At 28.8% G+C, this 24,751-nt stretch overlaps 1 protein-coding gene across 1 annotated transcript; it reads right to left on the bottom strand.

Moving 5' to 3' along the window:
• Window positions 1-14,589: 14,589 nt before the first annotated feature.
• Window positions 14,590-18,606, bottom strand: LOC148772158 (uncharacterized). Its single transcript, XM_088825613.1, has 15 exons — window positions 18,392-18,606; window positions 17,705-17,824; window positions 17,526-17,585; window positions 17,305-17,376; window positions 17,109-17,210; window positions 16,887-16,970; window positions 16,655-16,773; window positions 16,439-16,540; window positions 16,098-16,214; window positions 15,801-15,857; window positions 15,615-15,681; window positions 15,400-15,453; window positions 15,197-15,289; window positions 15,051-15,113; window positions 14,590-14,942 (listed from the first exon to the last, which is right to left on the bottom strand). The coding sequence occupies exons 1-15, from the start codon at window positions 18,407-18,409 to the stop codon at window positions 14,820-14,822; spliced, it is 1,251 nt and encodes a 416-aa protein (XP_088681739.1). The 5' UTR covers window positions 18,410-18,606; the 3' UTR covers window positions 14,590-14,819.
• Between the last annotated feature and the right edge of the window lie 6,145 nt (window positions 18,607-24,751).

Raw genomic sequence — 24,751 nt, 5'->3', positions numbered from 1 at the left:
TTTATTTTATTTTATTTTAATTCTTTTTGAGTTCATTTATTTTTTAATTTTCTTTTGGTATTCGAGTGTTTAATAATTATTCGGTTATGAAATTATTTTTATTATAATTTTCGATAAATACATTTTTCTGTCCAGTATAGATTATTCATTGTATCATTAGTTCAATGTATTATAGAGCCTGTTTCTCGAAATGATTCTCTTATTAACAACAATGGAAAAAAGTTTTATAGCTGAATTATAAGAAATCTACACCCAAAGTTCTAACCATATTACGAAAAAACGAGGGACGCGATTGATGGTGATGTGAATTTTAATAAGAATCAAACGAAAATTAAATTGTATTTTATTAAACTTTCATAGATCTATAAAATATGTATTGTACTACGTAATTTAAGAATTGTTTTTATGCATTATTAATTTATGTATTATACCGGTTTCTTAATTTTTTTGGTGAATTATTAACTTAGCATGCTGTACCCGAATCGGAGAGGCAAAAGTATATTGTTTAAACGAAATTATTAGTTTATCAGGCAGGGGCGGACCCAAGGAGTAATGGAGGGGGGGCTAGAATATTTTTTTTAGACTAAAATGATACTAAATTTAAAGTTTGGGGGACTAAATGGTATAAATTAATAGATAAATAACATAAAATATTAAAAATTTAATAAAAAACAGATAAATTTTTTTTCTTCTACGGGGGCGGAGGGCCCCCCAAAGTATACCTTGGGTCCGCCCCTGTTATCAGGTATTAATTTATCGAGTTTATACCTCCCAGCTGAAATAAATATTAGATAGTACTAATATATACTCCCTCCGTTCCTAAATAGGTGTCGTTTTTCACCTTGGCACAAATCTTAAGAATCTCAATAAATATGTCTTGATTTTAGGAAAATAGATATTGATGGACCAAAATACCCTTGTTTATTAATTAATGCAGGAAGAGTGTTATAGAGTTAATAAGGGTAAAATTGAAAAATAAGCAATTAATGGAGCATTGGAATTGTAAAATGACAGATAATATGGAACAAAAAAAATTCTCAAAAGAGACAGATATTATGGAACAGATGGAGTATTAAACAACCTATTGCCACGTTTGTATGTCTAGAAAAACAAAGTGCCACTAAAGTTTGAAAAGGTTGAATTGTAATAGTGGTGGAGATCTTGGCGTATGGGTAAGGAGTAACTTTTGTATTGGATGCTTCTAGATTTGATGACACAATTTAAATGCTAAGTAATTTAATATGGATCTTACACTTGGACAATTTTTTATTTTTATCTTAAACAACTTTTAATCGAATATTTGACACGTAGGATCCTTGATTATCATATTCCACGTCCATAACATAGGGGTATAATAATTCTTAGAGGGTGTTTGGCTAAGCTTATTTTAAACAGCTGATAAGTTCTTACGTCTGATAAAATGTTTTAAGAGCTGATAAGTTTTTTTTTTTTTGATAAAAAAGAGCTGATAAGTTGTTACATCTTATTTTTAGGATTAATTTTTAGAGTGTTTGGATAATAAGCTTATTTCTTATTTTTACTCATTAAGATCTTAAATAAAAAGGTGGGGTATAGATATTTTTTTAAAAAGATCTTATTTGCTCTCCAACAGCTTATTTAAAAAAAAATTAAGATCTTTTTAAAAAAAATTACCAAACACTTTGGAAGAGCTTATAAGCTCTAAAACATCTTATAAGCTCATTTTAACATCTTATAAGCTTAGCCAAACACCCTCTTAAAACTAGCATATAAGATGTTTACTTTAGTAACAGCTTATAAGTTCTTTTAAAGTGTTCTGGTAATTTTTCAAGAAAAATCTTAAGAATTCAAATAATTAGCTGCTGAAAAGTTTTTAAAATTAAAAATATATATATACTCCACCTTCTCATTATCTAAATATTTTAAAAATTAATTCTAAAAATAAAATATAACAACTTATCAACTCTTAAAATAACTTATCAGACGTAACTGCTTATGAGTTGTTTAAAATAAACCTAGACAAACGGGCACTAAGTAGTTGAATGTAATAACCCTTTTTTATTTAATGATTTGAAGACAACAACTTCACCACATGGTTGAAACTTAGACTATAGGGAAATTAGGTTAGGTTGTGGTTGTCTATAATTATCAATATTCAATACTTACAATCAAACTTGTATTAACGTAAAGTCACATCCTAAAGTATGATCATGTAATCTACTTGTACATTATTTACAGGCAAACTCGTATTAAAATTGTGTTTATTCAGGTCAAAATTGAGTTTTTTTTTTTAATTTATTTTTTTACAGTGAAGGAACTCGCAGGCAACTATATAGATGCGTTGGGTAAACCTATACTTTCGTATAATAGCTTAGAAACCATACGAGAGACGTAAACCACACTAGGCTTACAATGTATATGACAAACTCAATCCAACGACCGCTGACAAGGGAAATCGAACTTAGATCAACTGACACAAAATCACTTGCTCCAACTGCTAGGTCATCATTTACGAGACAAACTTGAGTATTGATATTATAGCTAGTGGTGGAGCAAAATTTTGTACCATATTGGATTAGAAATACAATCATGCAACACTAGTAGAACAATGATTTTTTTTTTACTACGAGCATTAACTGTAACAAAAGATACCAAAATCGTAGTAAAAAAGACTTTTGCTATGTACGAATTTGCTCCGTAGCATATACGGGTGTGACAAAAACTTTGTTACGGTAAATGACCGAAGCAAATACTTTTGAACTACGATAAATCCTAGTATTTACTACGACTCCAAAATTGTTCCGTAGTAAAATGTACATTTCTTTACGACTTTTTACTATAGCAAAACAAATTTATAGTAAAAAATCATTTTTCTACTAGTAAAAATATCGGAAATTTGAAATGATTGTCTTTTAGTATATGCAGTTATATACATCTATCTTTCAATAATTGTTCTCAAAAAAAAATATATATATATATATATATATATATATATATATATATATATATATATATATATATATATATATATATATATATATATATATCAAATTCAATGCTTAATTTAGTCTGTCTATAATAAGTAAATAAATCCGATTCTGAATTGTCCCATCGAATAACTGGAATAATTTAGGGGCATTAGGGAATCTTGATTTTTGCCAAGAAAAACCAATCTCGATCTTGATTTTCGGATAAGGAATCAATAATTTTTGTATCTCTCCTTTTTCTTTTTCTTTTTTTTTTTTTTTTTATTCTTATTCTTATTATTATTTTCTTTATATGCGTGTAATGTGTAAGGCCTCTATTTGATTTTGAAAAATCTATTTTTTTTTATTGTTTTTAGAAACCCCAAACTCAAATATATTCCTTAGTCTTAAATGATTTTGTCTTAAAAGTATTGAAAACATGAAAAACTTGTGTAGGCCTAAGACAAAATTGAATATTTTTGTTAGAATATAATTAGATTTTTATATTACATTAGAAATCTATTTAGTATTATTTCTTAGTTATGAGTCTTTTCCCATCCCTGTATAAAGAGAGTGGATCGTTCAATATTGTATCTCTGTCTATTATAGTTGATTATTCTATAATAATATTGTCTCGTTATTCTGTATGACTGAATTCGAGTATTATCTATTTTTCCATTCTAACATGGTATCAAGTGCTTGTTTGATTTCCTGTCTAGATTTTTTATTATTTTTTATTTTTTTATTTTATAAGGAGTCAGTAATTTTTGTATATCTCCTTTTTTTTTTTACATGCATGTAATGTGTATGGCCTCTATTTGATCTTGAAAAAATCTATGCTTTTTAGTTTAGTGTTTCTAGAAACCCCAACTCAAATCTACTCATTCTTGAGTCACAAATTATTGTCCTAAAAGTAGTGAAAACATGAGAAACTTGTGTAGGGCCTAGACAAATTGAATTCATTTTGTTTGTGTCTAATTGGACCCTTTTTGGTGGAGTTGCGTGCATCAATTACTATTTTATATTATAATTTTTAAAATTTTAATATTCCATGTATATAATTTTATACGTTATTACCGGCTGTCCTAAAATCAGTTGGTGTTAGGAAACATGAAAACTCTAGTCTTATAGTGCATTATTTAACACAAACAAGCGTTCACAGCATTCGATTTTGATCCACCACGCTTGAGCATTCACCACGTGGACAATTATAGTGCCAAACTCGATCTAGCAATTACGATTTAATTAATATATACTTGTGGGATTAAATTAAATAAATAAACAATGAATCAATCGAATGCTTCATTGCGTTCATTTAAAATTATTCAAAAAAGTAAATATATCATATCGGGTTTCATTATATCTTCCCATTTGTTGGAAGAGAGCGAGTTTTTGAACGCCTATAAAAACTCAGTTCACGCTTCTAGTTTCCACCCCTGGTGAAAAAAATATTTGGATCCAACCCGCGTAGTCTACTTTTATGCAATATCTTACAAATCATACGAAAAAATATAAATTATAATAACTATAGATCATGTACAAACTTGACCTAATTGTCATTATATAAATATTTGGTGGCAATATAACTTGAATTCTATGTCAAAGTGGCACAAGGATTTTAAGTGGTAGATGCAAGAAAATCACCACTTCAATAAAATGGCCGGCAACCGCTTAGTCGGTGCCCTAATTAATTGCTAGTCAAATAATTTTGTACTTTTTAATTAGGTTGTGAAATTCTTAAAAAGAACCCATCAATATCAAATTACTAGATTTTATTGCATTGGTATATTGAATTGCTAACAAATCTCCGTGTTATAAATATTAGCCAAACAATCCTATAAACTTATACTTCCTTTTCTCTTAATTAATTGTCGATTTTCAACTTTGCAAAGTATTAAGAATTTCAATGTACGTATCTTGATTTTATGAAAAACACGTGAGAAAGACTAAAATAACTTTGATCATTCAACGATATGATACAACAGAGTTAATACATAGAGTGAGATTAGTAAAGTTCAAACAAGAAAAAATGCATTTGGTGAATATTTGAAATCTAAAGTGTCATATAATATCGAATAAAAATATTTTTAAAAAGATATAGTTACTATGGAACAGAGGGAGCAACGGCAGATCCATTATAGTTCTAAGGTGCAACTGCACACCCTTGATTTACACTCTAACATATTCTCTCAATATTTTTCTATATTTTTCCAAAAAAAATTGTGAATGATTTTGCTAGTTTTGATTTTCTTACATATTAGTATTATTTTATGTGTGTATTATTATTATAAAAAAAATCAGGGACTCTACCGAACCCGCCTAAACTTTTAGTCTATTATCATCTTTATTTGGTGTTATTTATATTTCTATTATACTCAATTTCGAACACTCTTGACTAAATTCTTAGATTCACCACTGAGTAGGTGTACATGTAATTTAGCATATAGTTAATTTGGTAATAAAATTGAATCGTAGTAAAAAAAAATGCTAATATTATAACATGTGGAGTTTATTAACATTAAATTAAACATATGAATGTAAAATACAATCATTAGGCCCGGTTCTGAGGGGAGGCGAAGTAGGCGGTTGCCTAGGGACCCCGGATTTTTGTAAAAATTTAGGGCCCTCAAATTTTTTTTATACCCTTTATATATTAGTACTTATTCAAAAAAAAATATATTATATAAATAATTATTCAGATTCATAATTCATAAATAGATATTGATCAACGATTTTTACTTGTTTCTATAATTCCTCTAATTATGGGGCCCCCAATTATTAAATTTATAGTTCATTAGTTATTTAATTTTATATATTTACACTTGTTTTAGTGCTACTTAATGAAAATTACCCTTCCAAAAAAATCGGGGGCAGCCGGAAACTATAACATAACTATATCAAAAATTTATAGCGTTGCCTCTGGCTATATATCATACAAAAGCAAATAACATAGAGTTTATCATCTTTTTAGACAAAAAAAAAAAAAAAAGTTTTAACGTAGATTATAGAAGGGTCCCATTTTTCAACCATCTTCAAAACTCGCCTAGGACCCCCAAAATCTCAGAAACGGCCCTGACAATCATCAAGCCTAAATTATTAATACAATTCAAAACCCAACAAGCAAACCGCCCCACTTAATTACTATGAAAAGGACATACAAATGAATATTGTTCCCACGTTTTATTTTATTTTATTTATTAATGGAGATATGTGAATACTAGTAACAATTCATTGCACATATCCAATTATAATATATAAATTTAGTAGCAAAGATAATAATATCAAATCTTGTTCTAAATTTATCGTAATCCATCTACCGTAGTTTCGAATTTTATCTAAATCAAAATTGTAAAGTCTCGTGCGCAGATATCGTTAGAATACTTGGAAAAATATCATAATATAATATTCTATTAGAACAAAATTGAAATAATAATACATAAAACCTACATTGAAAATCTAACGTAATTTGTATTGATTAATAGGATTGTGGAGCTATATGTGGCCTACATGTATTTATTATTATTATTTTTTATTATTTTTTTTATAATTTTTTTTAAAGCAACTACATGTAATAACTAATGTGGCTATCTTAGATATCACGTGATCTAATTGACCTAAAAGTATTTGGCAAAGTCCAACTGCACGTGACAACCACCATGAATTGTTAGTTATATTTGCCAGGGGGGGTTGGTTCAGAATGGTTGTTACATTTCTCTAAGATAACATTTATTATCATGGTTCTATTTAAAAAATTGGTAATATCAAAATTCAATTCGGTATAATAAGGTGTGATAATAGTTTTACTATCATATTATCTTTGATTAATATTTGGGTCAAAATTGATTTTTTTTTTTTAATTAAAAGAAAGAGAAATATGCTTTAGATGCCAAAGCAAAAATAGTATTTAAGGCATATATATTTTTACTATAAATTATTAACTCATCCATCACGAGTTGCTTTTGAAATAGGGATTATTAGCTTAAAATCTCTCAATACTATTTTATGGTGGTGTTTGCAAAAGCTTATTTAAAAGTAGAAGTTAGTGATTGTGAATTAAGTGTTTATTTCTAAAAGTTGGGGGTGTTTACAAATTAGCTGGTAAATTAACTGAATTAGAAATAGATGGCACATTGGTGCTTTTAAAATTATAACTTAAAACAGTTTATTTTAAGAGAAGCAAAATCAAAAATTTGTTTTGCAAACACCTAAAAACAGATTATTGTATGTGCAGAAAAAATGATCATAATCTGTTTCTAAAAGTATTTGCAAACACCACTTAAGTAGCGGACCCGGACCTAGTGCCCACAAGGAACCAGCCCTCATTGCCGTTGAAATTCCCATACTGCGGCTGCCAGGATTCGGCCATAAAACCTTGCACCAACTTACTACCCCGAAACCAGTAAAGTTGTACCCATGCAGGCCCAATGTCCGTTTATTGAGTTTATTAGTACTTGTTAAAGATGAAAAAAAAAAAATTATTTAGGGACTGAGGGAGTAATAGTCTTATAACAAACAACGACTACGTTTACATTTCATCGACAAAAAGATTCGAGTTCGTGAGCCCCCACACCTCGCATTTTGAAGAAGTTTCTATACCGACAAGGCTAACTTTTGATGTTTAATTAATATTTAAGAACAATGATATTAATTAAACAACGCCATCATATTCTAACTGCTCCACTTAATTACTTATGTTAAATTAAAAAATAAAAAATAAAAACTTATGTTAGCTTCCCAAGTTGTTAATTATTTATAAATTATAGCCTATTGTCTTGTCACTTGTGTATAAAAAAACCCATTATCCATCCCATAAAATAAAGTCAACTAGTGACCACTCAATTTTTCTATTTTACTAGATTAAAATCACATTTTACACGTGTCATTTATTTGATGAGTTTGGGTGCTGTTCAATTTTGTATTATGTATTAGAAAATTAGAGGTGAATCATTAGCATGACTAGTGACCAGTTGAAAGATTATCCAGTAAGATCTGATTTCATTCTCAATTTTGTTATATATGATTATTGATCAAAATAAAATTATACAATCTTATGAAAAATGAATTGTATAATCGAAAAACAAATTTAAAAAGAAAGTCGATAAAATCCGGTAAACTGTAAACGAGACGGTTAATGGAGTAACAGGAGAGAAAATCTTAGGTGGTATTTGCAATAACTTTTACAAATTGATTATGAGCTTTTTTTATTCGTAATCTATTTTTTAAGTATTTGTAAAATAAACTTTTGTTTTTGCTTCTCTTAAAATAAGCAATTTTAAGCTATAATTTGTTAAACACTCATGCCCTGATTTTTCTATTTAAGTTTATTTTCCAGTAAATCTGCAAACACCCACAACTCTTAGAAATAAGCACTTACAGCCAACTTAACTCACAATTAATAACTTCTGCTTTTAAATAAACTTTTGTAAACACCACCTTAGTGACTAATGAGATTGACTTATTTCTATTTTTATTTTTCTTATGTAATTAAATTTACATAGTTATTTAGGTAGCGTTTGCAAAAGCTTATTTAAAAGCACAAATTATGGATTGCGAGTTAAGTTGATTTTAAGTGTTTATTTCTAAAAGTTGGGGGTGTTAGCAAATTTACTGGGAAATCAACTTAAAAAGAAAAAGCAGGGTCACGGGTGCTTAACAAATTATAGCTTAAAATTGCTTATTTTAAGGTGGTGTTTGCAAATGCTTTTAGAAATAGATTATGAACTTGTTTCTGCACATAATCAGTTTTTAGGTGTTTGCAAAATAAGCTTTTGCTTTTGCTTCTCTTAAAATAAGTTGTTTTAAGCTATAATTTTGAAAGCACCCATGTACATGCTTTTTCTAATTTAATTATTTTCCAGTTGATTTGCAAACAGGGGCGGAACCAGGATCAAAATGTAGGGGGGCTAACTAAAATTTTGGGGTACGGGGCAGCGCCCCGAAAAAAAATTTAGGTGCACAAAACATTGCAAAAAATAAGTTTATATAACTAATTTTTAATTAAAATATCATATATTATATTTTAGTCATCACAAAAAATTCTAAATTAATTCAAAGTATTCTAAGAATATACTGCACTTAATATTTCGGAGATTCATGGCACGATCTCATCTTTTTTTTAAGACGCTCGATAAAAAAAATTCAAAAATAAGTAATATTCATAAATTTTATTTAAAATAATACAAGTTTTAACCATTTTATTTTATACTTTATATTAAATATGATATATTTATCTATAATTTATATAAGATTTTGGAGAAAAAACAAAAAAATTAATGGGTCAAGATAAATATTTACAAAAACTTTGGGGAGGCCAAAAGTAATATTCTAAAAATTTAGTACCAAATATCTAAAAAAAAAAAATTCTTGGGGGGTCAATGGCCCCCCATGCCCCATCAAAGTTCCGCCAGTGTTTGCAAACAACCCCAACTTTTACAAATAAACACTTAATTCCAATTTAACTCACAAACAATAACTTCTATTTTTAAATAAACTTTTGCAAACACCACTTAAGAGAAGCAAAAATAAAAGTTTATTTTGCAACCACTTAAAAATAAATTATGAGCAAAATAACTCATAATCTATTTTTAAAAACTTTTACAAATATCACCTTAATTATATTGATAAATGCCACATGTCGAAATCTTAAACACCCCAATTGAAGTTCATCGGGTGCAACATAAAATAGACTGATTTAGACATAGGTCTCATAAGACGGCATGTTGATTTTTGAGTAAGTTAATTTCGAATTGAATTCATCAATATTTAAAAAACAATTATATATCATAAGCAAACAAAAAATGAATTGGACGAATTCTGGGTGTCAAATCTCAGTTAGACAAACCATATATGGCCCGACGAACACCAAGTGGGGCTGGGTCCGGGTTTAACCCGACCCTATTTCTCATTCTTATATATAAATTTTAATATAATTAATCTCATCTTGTTATTATTTTATCCTTATATTATAATTCTATTATTAATATTATTATATTATATTATTATATTTCTATATTTTGTCGGTTATTGATGAAATAAGAGTTTGAAAAATCAAATGATATAATAAAATAGGAAAAGAAAACATAATATACTAAAGGGTCTTATGAAAATTGATATTATATGTTTATAATACATAACTTGAAGAATACAATGAACTTGGACTAAACTTTGATAGTTTATTTTATAATAAATGATTTACATTGATTTGATACACAAACCCAGTGTTTTGAAATACGGATCGGATTAGCTGATTGAACTGGCTAATTCATAAATCGTTGCCTTGTGTCGGTCCAGTTTGAGCGGTTGAGCTGTGATATCGAACCCGAGTGAAAATTGGGTTTTTTTTGCCAAAATTTATGTTTTTTAATATAAAAATAAACAAATAAATGGTCAAAACGATGTCTTTCTACTATTTAGTTGAAAAAAAAATTAGGGTAAATTACAACCACCCTTGAGGTATGGTCAAATTACAAAAAATCCGTCATGTTTGGGTAATTACAACTACCCATCAACTATGAATCTTATTACACGTACACACGTACACCATTGCAATGTCAAATTTAGTAGAATCTCCTAGATTATATGGAATATTCCCATATTATACCCGTTTTATCCCATTCGAGCTCCACATTCTGAAGTAAGATGATCATAAAATATGTTTTTTGGCTTGTATATATCAGATTGTGGTGCATCAGAGACTGCATTTTTGCACGAAACGAGTACAAACTAGAGAACATTCCACAAAATCTAGAAGATTATATTGAATTTGACATCATAAAGGTGAACGTATAAGAAAATTCATAATTAAAGGGTAATTATAATTATCCAAAAATGAGATGTTTTTCGTAATTTGACCATATACTTAATGGGTAGTTGTAATTTAACCAAAAAAAAAAAAGAAAACGGTTGTGAAAACATTGCTAACAAACCACAACGTGGGGTGCGTCATAAAATTGTGAACTAGATTATATAAATAGAAAGACTTTTTCTCCAATCAAAATTAAATACTATGAATAATTAATATTAATATTTAGGACAGAAACATGGGAAAGCGACGTAAGGGAATTTTAATGTGCACAACAAGATTAGGGCAGATAGATATGGTTGCACGAAAGAGACACAACCCATGCAACAAGCAGCCTCAATTATACTATGGATATTTTCATTTTTTTTATTTAATTTTTTTTTTTAATTTTAAGTTGCTTTATTTTATAGTTTGCCGACCTGTTCTTTTTGTCACATGTGTACATTTATTAGACTACGCAACTAAATCTAACGTAGAACGGAAGCGCGAAAAAGAATTAATTTTTTTAGTATAAAAGAACTCTTGGATCCACAAGAAAATAGAGAAAACTGTAAATATTTTATTAAAATTCGAAATTTAATTGAAAATAAAGTTCGAAGGCAGCGATTTATACTAATAAAACTGAAAAACTTAATTAAATAAGGAAAATACTATCTAGTAACTATGCGAACAACCCAATTTACTGAATCCTAATTCGAATTTTCTATGACTTGTTATTAATTTTCTTAAATTTTCTAACATAACAAACAAATGAAGTTTTAGGAATTTCATCGATTATGTATATTATATGTACCTCTAATTAAGTTCATAATTTGAATATATTTTTTAAGTTATGTCTATGTTTACATGATTAAAGTCAAATGGCGGTTTAATAAATTACTAAATTTGGGAAAAGAAAAAAAGAACAATTTTGCCCAATAAAAACTTATATCTTATTATTATTATTATTATTATTATTATTATTATTATTATTATTATTATTATTATTATTATTATTATTATTATTATTATTATTATTATTATTATTATTATTATTATTATTATTATTAGTTTTTAAAAAGGTCTCCGGTTTCAATATATGTTTTTATTTTCAATATTTATCTACATAAAACAAAAGAGATTAGTCAAGTGAAAATTAATATATATCTTGTGGGGAATAAATAATGAATAGTGAATAATGAATAATGTATAATGTATAATGAATGAATGAATAATGAAAAAAACAATATAATATGATAGAAGAATTTCGTTGGAACATGGTTAGCACGTCTTACTGTCTATTCCATCCCTCCTGTATTTCTGTGGTTTCTGCATATATATATATATATATATATATATATATATATATATATATATATATATATATATATATATAGAGGGCCGGTTCTGAGGGGAGGCGAAGTAGGCGGTCGCCTAGGGTCCCGGATTTTTTTTTTAAATTTAAGGCCCCAAAATTTTTTATACCCTTTATATATGAATATTTATTAAAAAAAAGATATATAATTATTGAGAACCTTAATTTATAAATAGATATAAATCAAAGATTCTTACTTATTTCTACAATTCCTCTAATCAGTGGGCCTCTAATTATTAAATTTATAATATATTAGTTATTTATTTTTATATATATTCATTTGTTTAAGTGCTACTTCATGCAAATTATTCTTAAAAAAATCGGGGACGCTGCCCCCGAACTCCCATAAACTTTAACCCCACTATATCATATCTAGCTTTGCCACTCGCTATGTACCTTACAAAACCGAGTTAACATAGAATTTATCAACTTTAAAAAAAAAATGAGTTTTATTGTAGATTGTAGAAGGACCCCATTTTTTAGTCATCTCCAAATCTCGCCTAGGGCCCCCAAAATCTGAGGAACGGCCCTGTATATATATCAAATTTGGGTTATCTACTTTCCAATAAATTATTATTATATTATTATTATTATTTTTGTGCGGATGAAAATAAAAATAAATGGAAATAAAAAAGATGAGCTGTGCAAAATTTTGAGGGAAAGGCCAATACGACGCCGTTTTGTCATTTAAACTGCAAAGGAAAAGAAAAAAAACTAAGAATTAAGGATTGGCACTTATACATGTACTTACGCGGTGTTTGCAAAAACTTTTAGAAACAGTTTCATAACTGTTTTTTTTCCTCATATAAAATTGAATTTTTATTTTTGCTTCTCTTGAAATAAACAGATTTAGCAACTTTAAAACTAATTAACTCACATAAATTTTTGTTTTTAAACAAACTTTTGCAAACATCATCTTAATTCGTAGTTCGGGTTGGAAGTTCACTAGTATGGTACGGGCTCATTCTTAGGGATGGCCATGGGGCGGGTACGGGGCGGGTATCGCAATCCCCGCACCCGCCCCGTTTAGAAAATCAAGCAACCCGCACCCGCCCCATACTCGTTGCGGGTTGAAATTTTAGAACCCGTCCCCGACCCATTTTGCACCCGCGGGTACCCGCCCCGTTTGACGACCCGTTTTTCCTTTTCTCTTCCATTTAAACTTTTCCTTCTTATTTTGAATATAAAAATCAATTCTAGTTATGTTCCTTCAAAAAAAATAACTTTTTTTTTCCAATGCAAATATATATATATATATATATATATATATATATATATATATATATATATATATATATATATATATATATATATATATATATATATATATACTAATTACTAAATACAATTAAAATATAAATGCAAATCAACAATCATTTTATAAAATAACATATTACATCATAAATTAAAAGCAAGCATCGTTGTCTTTTAACAAGCCATCCAGTCACCTACGTTCGATAATACTTAATACAAAATAAATAGAAAGAAAATAAATAGAAAAATAATACATACAAGGGTATTATACGTAAATAAAAAATACGGGTGGTAAACGGGGCGGGTACGGGTCGGGTACGGGGGAAATTTTACTATACCCATACCCGCCCCTTACCCGTTGCGGGTATGAATTGTAAAACCCTTACCCGCCCCAATCCTAAACGGGGCGGGTATTACCCGTCTAAAATGGGGCGGGGCGGGGCGGGTACCCACCGGGTCGGGTAATATTGCCATCCCTACTCATTCTATAAAAACAAATGGAGAAAGGGCATGAAATTTCCAGGCCAACTTTTATCAAATTTGTAACCACTTAAATTAGCCCAATAATATTCAGGACAATTTATTTAAATTTTCGACTATATTATTAATTTATTTTGTTATAAAATCTCGTCACTAATCATCAAGAAAATGAGTGTATCGGATTTGGATCAAAATATGGGTGCAAGTTGAAAACCCTAACTGAAATCTAAAGTTAAAAATCCTAATTAAAATTTCAAACCTCAACAATCCTACATGTAATAAGTTTAAATGTAAGAGTGAATTATGGTAGTAATTTTTTTTTTTAAATGAGATAGTTGAAGAGATGTTTAATGGGTGCAACCTGACTATAATTAGGTTGAAGCTGAGAAATTATTCTTGCACCTTGCACCAATTTACCACATCCGAAACCAGTTGAGCTACACCCAATAATAATAATAATAATAATAATAATAATAATAATAATAATAATATATATATATATATATATATATATATATATATATATATATATATATATATATATATATATATATATATATATATATATATATATATATATATATATATATAAAGATTTCATGATTAATTTGAAGATTTGTGGTAACATTGAGCACCAAGCTGGCAAGTTAGTACTAAAAACAACATTCTTTAAGACTAAATGTTTCCAATTTCCCATAGGGGATTAAAAAATGCTTAATTTCCAACTTAAACAAAAAAAAGAGAAACTCCAACCATAAACATAAAAAAATAAAAAATTATAAATTATAAATAAAAAAAATAATACTATAGCTCCTGCCTCCTTCTATATGTGATCTGGTTCTTTAACCATCTATGTAAGAATAGAATGAATATATATATAAATGTATATATATATATGTGTGTGTGTGTGTATTATATTATGCTCTTTTGATTTGTATAATGTGTTTCTCATGACTTTCTGTACATACACATGTATAGAGCTTCATCAATTTGTCCGATCTGGCTCGGCTCGTTTTTCAAACGGATCGATCCAACATTTGTCGTCCTTAACCGCTTTGCTCCATCTACTCTTAAAAACCCTCATTTCTTCGTACGATCTTTGCCGTATCTGCATACACACATATATATACATACATACAACACTTATATATACAAGATATATACATTGCATGCAAGTGTATACATTAATATATATATTTGTTGGGAAAAAACTTACCGCGTATCTCTTACTAGAACTAGTCGACGAGTTCTTTGCATTTGAAGATTGAGTGTTATCCGTCTGCACAAAAAATGAATAATCGAAAATCGTAATTTTTTTTTGACTTATTTAATCGGTTAGTAATAATGTATAATTTAATTTACCTTATTTTTATCGGAAGCGCCACCAAGTGTAGGAAGACCGAGATGAACAATGTACTCGTGATCTACAACGCCGACTTTAAGAGTTCTATCGCCCTATAAATTAACACGATTATAGTTTAGTTCCACCTTATAATTGAATTAAATAACGACTAAAAAAAATATATTCGATTCAAAATTGAGTTATGGAATAATCGAAAACTCGCCTGTGCACAATATCCGAGCTGCATATCCAGGCCCCACGCGTGAATCAAGTCGTTCTGTAAAAGTCCATTGTTCGTTTTCAAACATTAAAATTTCCACAAAAAAAAAAAAATAAAATAAAAAACATAAATATAATTCAAGATATTATTTAACCTAATCTTGATAACGATTCGAATTAAATCAATTTTTGAATATGATTGTAATGTGTAGAGTGTACCTGAATCATATACCACGCGCAACGCCACGCCGCTCTCGAAAAAACGGGAGCCATCATTTCCACCCAACTGCACCACATTTTTTAATTTAATATCAATTAGAAAATTAAATACTACGATAATTTTCCGAGTGCGTAATATATATTACGAAAAAAAAAAAAAATATTTATGGTTTGGAATATTCTTACCCTACACAGGGAGGAGAAGTACTGTTGTTGTCACACTTTCCAGGCTTATAGTATCTCCTATATTATGGAATAATAAAAATATAAAAGCTTAGAAAAAAAAAAAATTTATTCAATCCTTAAAAATTGGTGCAATATTTTATCGTTGATCACTAAAATATTATCGATCAATTAGTCGTGTAATGATAATATTTGCACGAAATAAATCTAACAGTTACGTTATAATACGCATTTTTCATGTAACAATTTAATTGAATAAATTAAATTAAATTAAAATATATAATGAATATATTTACTAACCGGTGCACCCTTGATCTCCGACCACGCACGGTAATCTGATGATGTATCTCGGAGCTACTGCGGTCAAGACCAGGCTGTGAAATCTCGAGCCCTTCTTCTTTGATAATCGATAAGTACCTACAAAAAAAATTAAATATATTTTTTCAATAATTGACTAATTTTAAGTTTAATTTGTAACATTTAGAAAAAACTTATTACACATGCATCCAAAGGCTGAACGAAGAAAATCGATTCAAGAAAGTAGTGTCGTCTATAAAATTCTTCCGGAAAAAAAAATGTCGTTTCGATTGAATTTAATTAGCATGGAAGTATACATATAAATTAAAATAATTAATTTATACCTTTCTGGATGAAAATTATCAACTCCGAGATCTTCGTCCCAGAGGAAAATGTACTCGTATTCAGCAACAATATCTGGATGTAGAAATCGTTTGGCGAACCACCTATATATATATTCATTCGGAAAACGGTTTTCAGACAGTTGAATTCCATTTTTTTACAAAGAATTTTTTTAAAAAATAAAAAATTAAAGAAAGGCGATAAATTTTATTCGTCACCATTTAGTTTGGTTTACGGCAGATACATGAATTACACTGTCACACCATTCGAACTCGTGCCACTCATCCACATGATCGTCGTAGTGAAAAAACATTATCGCGAATTCTTTTCCCATAAACTGCAATAAATCCACCAAATATAAATTGTGTATTTATATTTATATATATATTTAGAGATACCGTATTTATTTATAAGTATACGAAAGTAATTAGACGAATAATTATATAATACCTTCTTAACAATCTCGTTCACCAATTGTTTTTGGTTAATCCCAACTGCTAAGGCCAGCAGACTTGTCGTGTGCTTCGAGTTGTTCTGATTCAGAAAATAATAAAATAAAATAAAAATGTACGAAAACGAATTATTAATATTGAATTATTATTAATAATCCGGTTGTAATAAATTAAAATATTAAATTAGTAGAAAAATGTGACATTAGTGATGTATACATACATCCTCCGGAATCGGACCGGACAAAGGGTGCATTTTCAAGTTTGAAGTTGCCGAAACTATTCCCTTAGGCAAAGCTTCGCTACCGATGGGCCTGCATTTTTCCTACAAAAATAAAATCAATTTTATTTAAGTGGGAAAATAAAAAAATATTCAGAAAAAAATATGAAAAAAAGTATTGGAGATCGATGTTACAAACATTGCATTTGTCGACGGGTGTATTTTCTCGAATATCGCGCAATCCAATGTCCATTTTTTTCGTTACTTGCACCTGAAGATATATAACAGAATCATGCACAAATTAAATTATTAGCAGAAAAAGAACTTTATATTATTTGAAATATAATTTTTTTTTCATTTGAAATATTTGCACCATATATTTTTTTTTCTGAGAATAATAATTAATACGAAAAAACCGACCTCGCATTTGACAGGTTCTGTAAATTGCTGCTTAATGTTGAAACCAAGTCCAGATTTTAACTGCATTTGATTAATTGAACAATGTACATCAAATCGAAATCAATTTAAAAAAAATATCGTTCGAGAAAATATAATTAGATTAATAAGAAATTGTTTAATTAAATTTATATATACCGTACCGGAAAAGAATCAGTTCCGAGCGAAGCGCTTACGAGGAAGTAAGCACCGCAAATCAACGACATAGTAATGAAGAGAGTGAAGATACATGTTCTGCTTTTAGAGTCTGTTAATAGAGATATCTGAAAAATGTAAAAAAAAAACTTTAATTTAAATAATTAATCTGAGGGTGTAATTAAAACAAACATTCTAAAAAAAAATAATTAGATATAAAATGAGAGAAGAGAAAAAGAAAGAGATAATCCCTATAAATGGAAGCATTATTCAATTCTGCACAACTGAAAACATATTGACTCATAACAAACAATAATCAACATACAATTAATCAGAATTAATTAGTGTCTGATCTGATCACCCCAAAAAATAAATTAAATTAATTCAATTCAGATACACTATAATATTATATCAATTACAAAAAATAAATAAAAAATAAAATAAAATTTGCATTCCGATCGACCAAAAAAAAAAAATTAATGAAAATTAAAATTAACTGAAACGAATAAAACGATTAACAGTCCTAAGTTTCAAAAGTCAACCTTTTTTTCCACAAGAGAGAGAGAGATACACAGAGAGAGATACACAGAGAGAGAGATACACAGAGAGAGAGAGACAGAGAGAGAGATACACAGAGAGAGAGACAGAGAGAGATACACAGAGAAAGAGAGAGAGAGAGAGAGAGAGAGACTAACAGAATTGTATGACTTCATCGTGCATGGCAGAAACACCACAAGCTCTACGCCTGCGTAGAGAAGAACAGAAAATGGGTCTCTCTTTATTTTTATTTGATTTTTCTTTTGTCTGAAACAGAAACGACAAATAATCACCCCTGTATGTATATGTATATGTGTGTGTATATATATATAGATATAGATATAGATATGTTTTTGACAGTACGAAGAAGAATTTTGATTTGTATCTCTGTTAGAAAGAAGAAAAATAAATAATAATGCGGGCTGCTGCAAGCCAAGGTTGGAATGTCTTGGTCGTGTAGAGGACGTGGTTTTTGGATTCTGCCACGCGCGAGTATGGAGAATGGTTTTCGTACTCGCTGCTGGGTTCTTGCCACGTGGACGTTGGGTGTGGGGCCACCGTTAATTGTCGTGGATGGGAATGGTATTAACTATTAATTATTTGGATTCTGAGTCAATGATGTATGCAATATTTGGATTAGTAATTTAATTTAATTAATTGTTTCAGAATCTTGCTGGCATATTAGTAATTATTAATTAATATTCCTATTCGGCTCACGTTAGCATCAGCCATTATGTTTTTTTGTCAAAATTACACCGTTGAGACTAATATTTTTCTTTTTTTTTTTTGGAAAAAAAATGAGTAAATTTGTTTCTTTTTTTGGGGTGAATTTTGATAATTTGTGAATCGTATGTTAGTGGTGGAAATAAATTTGAAAATCATATTGTTCAAGTTTATTTAATTTATTTTTTCAAATTTCAAAAATTGAATTGAAACAGGAATGAAATTTTGAGTTGTTTGACTTTTTCGTATATTATTATTTAATTTTTTTCACTTACTAAAGTTTTATATCTTGTTGAATAAAATTATTACAAATTGTGATGTATAAAATCCTCAATGATTGGTCAAATATTGAGTATTATGATTTTTCTTTTAGGTATATAGTCATTTGAAAAGGTTGGAGAATCAATTTTATGGGTGAAATTGAATAAAAACGAAAAATTGGTTTATGAGATGTTACATTTGATAAAATTAATCGGTTGTTTATGCACCGTACATCTATACAAATAATTATCAATTATGCACACACATATATAGATGCGTGTGTTATTATATATGTAGAACAAGTCACCCAATATATTTCATCGAGTGTAGCATCTGCAAAACCAGGAAAATTAATTAATACCATCGATTTTGTTTCGAAAGTAACAAATTTTATAAAAAGGGTTTTTCTTTCTAATTTTCAAAATTTTAATTCCACATTCTTTTTTTTGGACCATCATTGAAATTTTATATTAAAATATGAGATTCTGATTTCGAGATGATTGTAATTTTCAAAGATATTCGAAGAAATATATATGTCATCCATTCCAATTCAATTTTTTTTTTTTGATTGGGTATGAAATGTTTTGAATTCCATCCATTTTAATCTAAGTATTTTGATTTGGAATATATGTAGCACGAAAACTTCAACTTCTTAACGTTTTCGCGTTTTGTATCGGATACTCGAGGACATCTGCTGGAAAACTTGTGAGTCATTTTGCAATTTCAAAAAAGATAGAAATATGTTGAATAACAAATTTTTATTATTAAAATAAAAAAATTGTAATATTACTATAATTTGAGTACTTTATCATAATAAATATGACACTTAAAATGTATTTTTCTATGTATATAGAATATTCATTCCTCTCAAAAAAAAATTCTATTTTTTTTTTAATATAAGCCTTATAAATATTGTTACAACACTCTCAAATTGTGAACTCTCAACATCTATCTCCACAACTTAGTAGACAAAAATAGACTCATCGAAGCTATCTTGCTAATCTCAAATGGTCAAATTAGAACAACTCAAATATATTAATATATTGTTATTTATATATAAAAAAAATTGCTATTATATTTTACTAGTTGAAAATTAAATAAATGAAATTGGGAATTTGCCGAGTAATATGAAAGTGACGTAACTTTTATCAAAGGTCACATTATTGAAAACAAAATAAAAGAATTTTCCAAGTTCTTATCTACGATGAAAGCATTATTGAAATGGTTATTGACTTATTCTACTCAACATGTACTTAAAATAAAAAAATAAAAAATTAGAATAATATTAAATAAAATTAAAAATAAACTAAGTTTGAGTGATTGATGTGGATTGGAAATCAATTTAATTTAAATTAATTTCCCAAAATTATATGATAAAAGTCAAGATTATTCGATCCGAATGTGACAAAGCGTACACTTCTCAAAGATTTAATACATATGTCGGTGCCGTGTACAAATTATTATTTGCTAATTTTAAAGAGAAAAGAAAAAAAGAAAATAAAAGGAAAAAAACTTTCAAGAAATATGTATATTAAATAGGTTTTTAGCTCATTATATATGGAGTAAACAACACTAACAACCCCTAGACATGATCACGGTTGCGGTTCTAACCGGAATCGAACCGTGGTCAACGGTTATAAAACTGGAATTGGAACCGGTTTGACCAAAATTGTAACTGAAATAGGAAAAGCCGGTCTAGTTACGGTTTCCCAGATATGGAACCGAGAATGGGCTGTTCGAACCGGCCAAACCGTTTTTATTTAATAACAAATTAAAAATTAAATATTCCATTCAAACCATCGAATTTCAAAAAAAAAAAATGAAATTTCCACGTGGTAGCGTCCAATGTCGGATTTAAATATTTTTTTTTTTAATTTCCACGTGGCAGGTATTTTTTCAAATAAGAAGAAAATATTATTCGGAATCGGTCGAACGGGCCGGTTAGAACAGGAATCGGAACCAGCGATTTGGATCCGGAACCAAAAACCGTGACTATATCTAACTACCCTTATGTAATATCTAATTGTTACAGAAGCCTCTTTGTTAAAATAATTAGCAAGAAACCCCTATAAAAAAAATAGCCAAAGCTAGATAAGTCTATGCGAGTTAATCATGCAACACACCCACCATAAATGAAGTTTTCAATATTTTCAATTCAGTCCCTTCAACTTTCATAAATGTCCTCTTCTTTCGTAAATCAGGGACTGAATTGCAATTTCTACGGAATCACACTGAACATAGCTGAACATACTTGAATTCGATCTTTATTTTAAACTGTTTCACATCTTAAGTTTGTGTAACACATCTTTAGATTATTACTGTCTTATGATAATTATTTGGAATAGGCCCAATAATTGGGACATGTTTACTTAGGTTTAGATAGCCTCAACTGAACATATGTCAATGGCCTTTTTAGATTATTATATGTATCAGGAACTTCTTTTCAGTATACACTCGTAGTACATCCAATTCTTGTAATTGTACCATGGTTTTAAGTTCTTAATATAATATCATTTGTTATTGTTCAAAAAATAAAAAAGCATATGCCTATGGTCTTCAGAACAGTAATTTCACATCATATAAAATCATTATTGATATGCATAACTGGGCCAACCCAATGGGCCTATAATTCCTTACCTACTGGGTCACGAACCCAATATTGAAGACCACTACCACCGAAGCCCAATCACCTTCAAGTAAGGTTTGGGCCCGGCAATCTCAACTAAGGTATAAATAAATGTTTGAACTCATTTCTTAAGGTAGGTCCTATTATCTGAGCAATACTACCAACTGTATTTTCTGGACTATTTCCACTATCCGCACGTCTGACTTGAACGTCGGAGGGTTCCGCCGGATCAACTCCGACTTAGTTTACGTGTTCTATGATCGCAGGTATCTCAAGGTCATCAAGCTCGTGAGCCAGTGATCCACTCTGCTCTTCCAGCTCATCATACTTCAACACTCTAAGGTGACCTATCTCTAGTATCATCAATTATCATTAAAAATCAAAATTGAAAATATTATATGTACATGTTCACAAACCCAGTGCCGATCTGGCGTATTTAGGGGCTTGAGGCGATAATAAAAATTGTATGATTAATAATATGGGAATTCAGGGGCAATGAACTGATGTTTTTTTTTTTTAGGGTATTTAATGTCTAATGACATAATATAAATAAAATATTTATTAATAGAAACCTCATAAATAAAATATTGAAAATATTAATGTATACCCAGATAAAAAATGCAATAAATTTTGTTTGATTAAATTTTTTTATTAAACTTTACATCTATTTTTAAACTAAACTTTTAAAATTAATAATATAAGAATAAAATTTTGTTTTGGAAAAAATGAAGTATATATTTTTTTAATCAATAAAACAATAATTTTTTGCATATAAAAAATATATAATATGTGTATATAAAACAATACAAAATTTGGCCCCTCTAGGACATTGGGCCCTACTCGCCCCACCCAAGACCGGCCTGCGCGAACCATTAAGATATGTTCTATGCTACACTTGGTGAATTTTACTCGAATTATGTCAACCATTGACTCATTTTTTTAATATTATAATGAATGAAATAAGTACTATACTTTTTTTTTTCTCTTATTATTATAATGAATAAAATATATCTAACATGTAATTTAATGTTTTTTTTTTTACAAATTTCAACAAATAAATATTTATAAAATTCATATAAAATGCTAAATTTATAAAATTATGCTAGTTGTCACAAATTTATAATTAAAGTAGGGCTGGGACTGTTGGTTTTTATCCACCAACCGACCCATTACCGACCATATTTTTAAGCGGATAATCAATTTTTAACCGACCCATTGGATCGGGTCGTAAATTTCAACCAACCCATCTATAATGGGTCGATTGGTGGTTTCTAATACTATCAAAAGTTGGTTGACCGATAATTTTCAATTATCCAACTATACTATTAAAATTTTATTAAAAATATAAAATAAATGCCGTGTTTTCTTACGTGGTTATTGAAATTATCAAAATAATTAGTATTTTAAATTTTAAAACAATCAACAAAGGAAAAAAAATTGACCTAAATCTTCAACCAGTTTATTTATGTCCAACCTTAAACAAAAAGCGCGCAAAACTCCACTAAATCTCTAGTGCATGTTTGAAATTACTATGAATTTCCTAATTATATTTTTCTGTTAAATTGTTATTAATTATTTTGAGCTGATAAATGATGATCGCACCGTGGCATTACGCAAAATGTGGATATTTTTACTCCAAAATTTGATTTTTTTTTAAGTGAACTAGGTGGCGGGTATAAACCATCAACCGACCTATTCCGGAACCAAATATTCGGTTGCCAACCATCAACCGACCCACAAAGGTTGGATCGGCAACGATTTTCAAATTTGAACAAAAATGGTTTGACGGATGGGTCGGTTTTTAGGCTGGTAATCGACCGACCCAACCCAGTCCCAGCTCTAAATTAAAGTATTTATAGTATTTATAGTATTCAATATTAGTATAAGTTTATGTATCTTATACACATTTTTTGAAATTAGAATATTTATAAAATGTAGCGTCGCGGACATTGTTGCGGAGACCGCCGTTGGAGATAAAATGGAACATCACGGAAATTTAGCGGTAGAAACAGACACTATTTAATTAAAATGCTAAAAAAAGATTTAAAAATTATAATAAGTTACTCTAGCATAGGTCGGGTCGGACAATTATCGACCAATTACGTACTCGACTCGACCAATCGATTTTGCTGAATATTTAAAACGATTACCAGCTCGACCATTATGGGTCGAATAATGGTTTGCAACCGACTTTGTTGGGTAAACAATGGGTCGATTGATAGGTATTATCGGCCATCTATTTATTGATTTTTCTCTTATACAATAATAAGATATTTCTAGAAAATATTCAAAATTTTGGGAATGCTTATATTGCAAAAATTTTAACTTTAAAATTAAGAGTTTTTTTTCTATTCAACTTCTACAATAAGTAAATATATCATAAAGAATATGAAATAAATATTATAAAATAATACGTGGAGGTTTATAAATTTGTGTTTTCAGTTTTTGAGTTTTGAGTTTTGACTTCTTTTATATATTTTTCTAAACGTTAAAGAAAATAAGGATTACAATTAATTATTTATAATAAATTTTTATTATTAAAAAAATCGGTTGACTGATATTACCCGACCAACCGACTTTGAGTAAACTAAAAATCACCGACCGACTCATTTATATATGTGTCGGTTCTCGACCAAAAAATTATCGGCTAAAAAAGCGGCTCGGTTGAGCGACATAACCGACCCATGCCCTACCCCAAAAGTTACTAATATTGAAATTAATATAATAATTTACAAAGTAATATTACAATAAAAGAAACTATTATATTAATTTAAAACCTTTAAATTTGCAAATGAGTGACAAAAATGTACAAGTTTTCAATTTAGGGGGTTAAATATAAGTTCTGAATATATCTCTTTATTTTGATAGAAACCATAAAATATAGGGACTAAGTTGAAACATTTGAAAA

Source organism: Erythranthe guttata, chromosome 2 (assembly GCF_056151865.1).
Source record: "Erythranthe guttata isolate IM_541 chromosome 2, IM_541, whole genome shotgun sequence".
Classification (NCBI taxonomy): Eukaryota; Viridiplantae; Streptophyta; class Magnoliopsida; order Lamiales; family Phrymaceae; genus Erythranthe; species Erythranthe guttata.
This window is presented reverse-complemented; position numbering and strand designations above follow the sequence as displayed.

Bases quoted from the DNA above. Each gene is read 5' to 3' on its own strand.
- LOC148772158 (XM_088825613.1), bottom strand. The intron at 17,377-17,525 runs GTCGGTTTTTTC...ATATATCTTCAG, and splicing joins CAGAACCTGTCAAATGCGAG to GTGCAAGTAACGAAAAAAAT. The intron at 16,774-16,886 runs GTATTATATAAT...GATTTATTGCAG, and splicing joins TGAACGAGATTGTTAAGAAG to TTTATGGGAAAAGAATTCGC.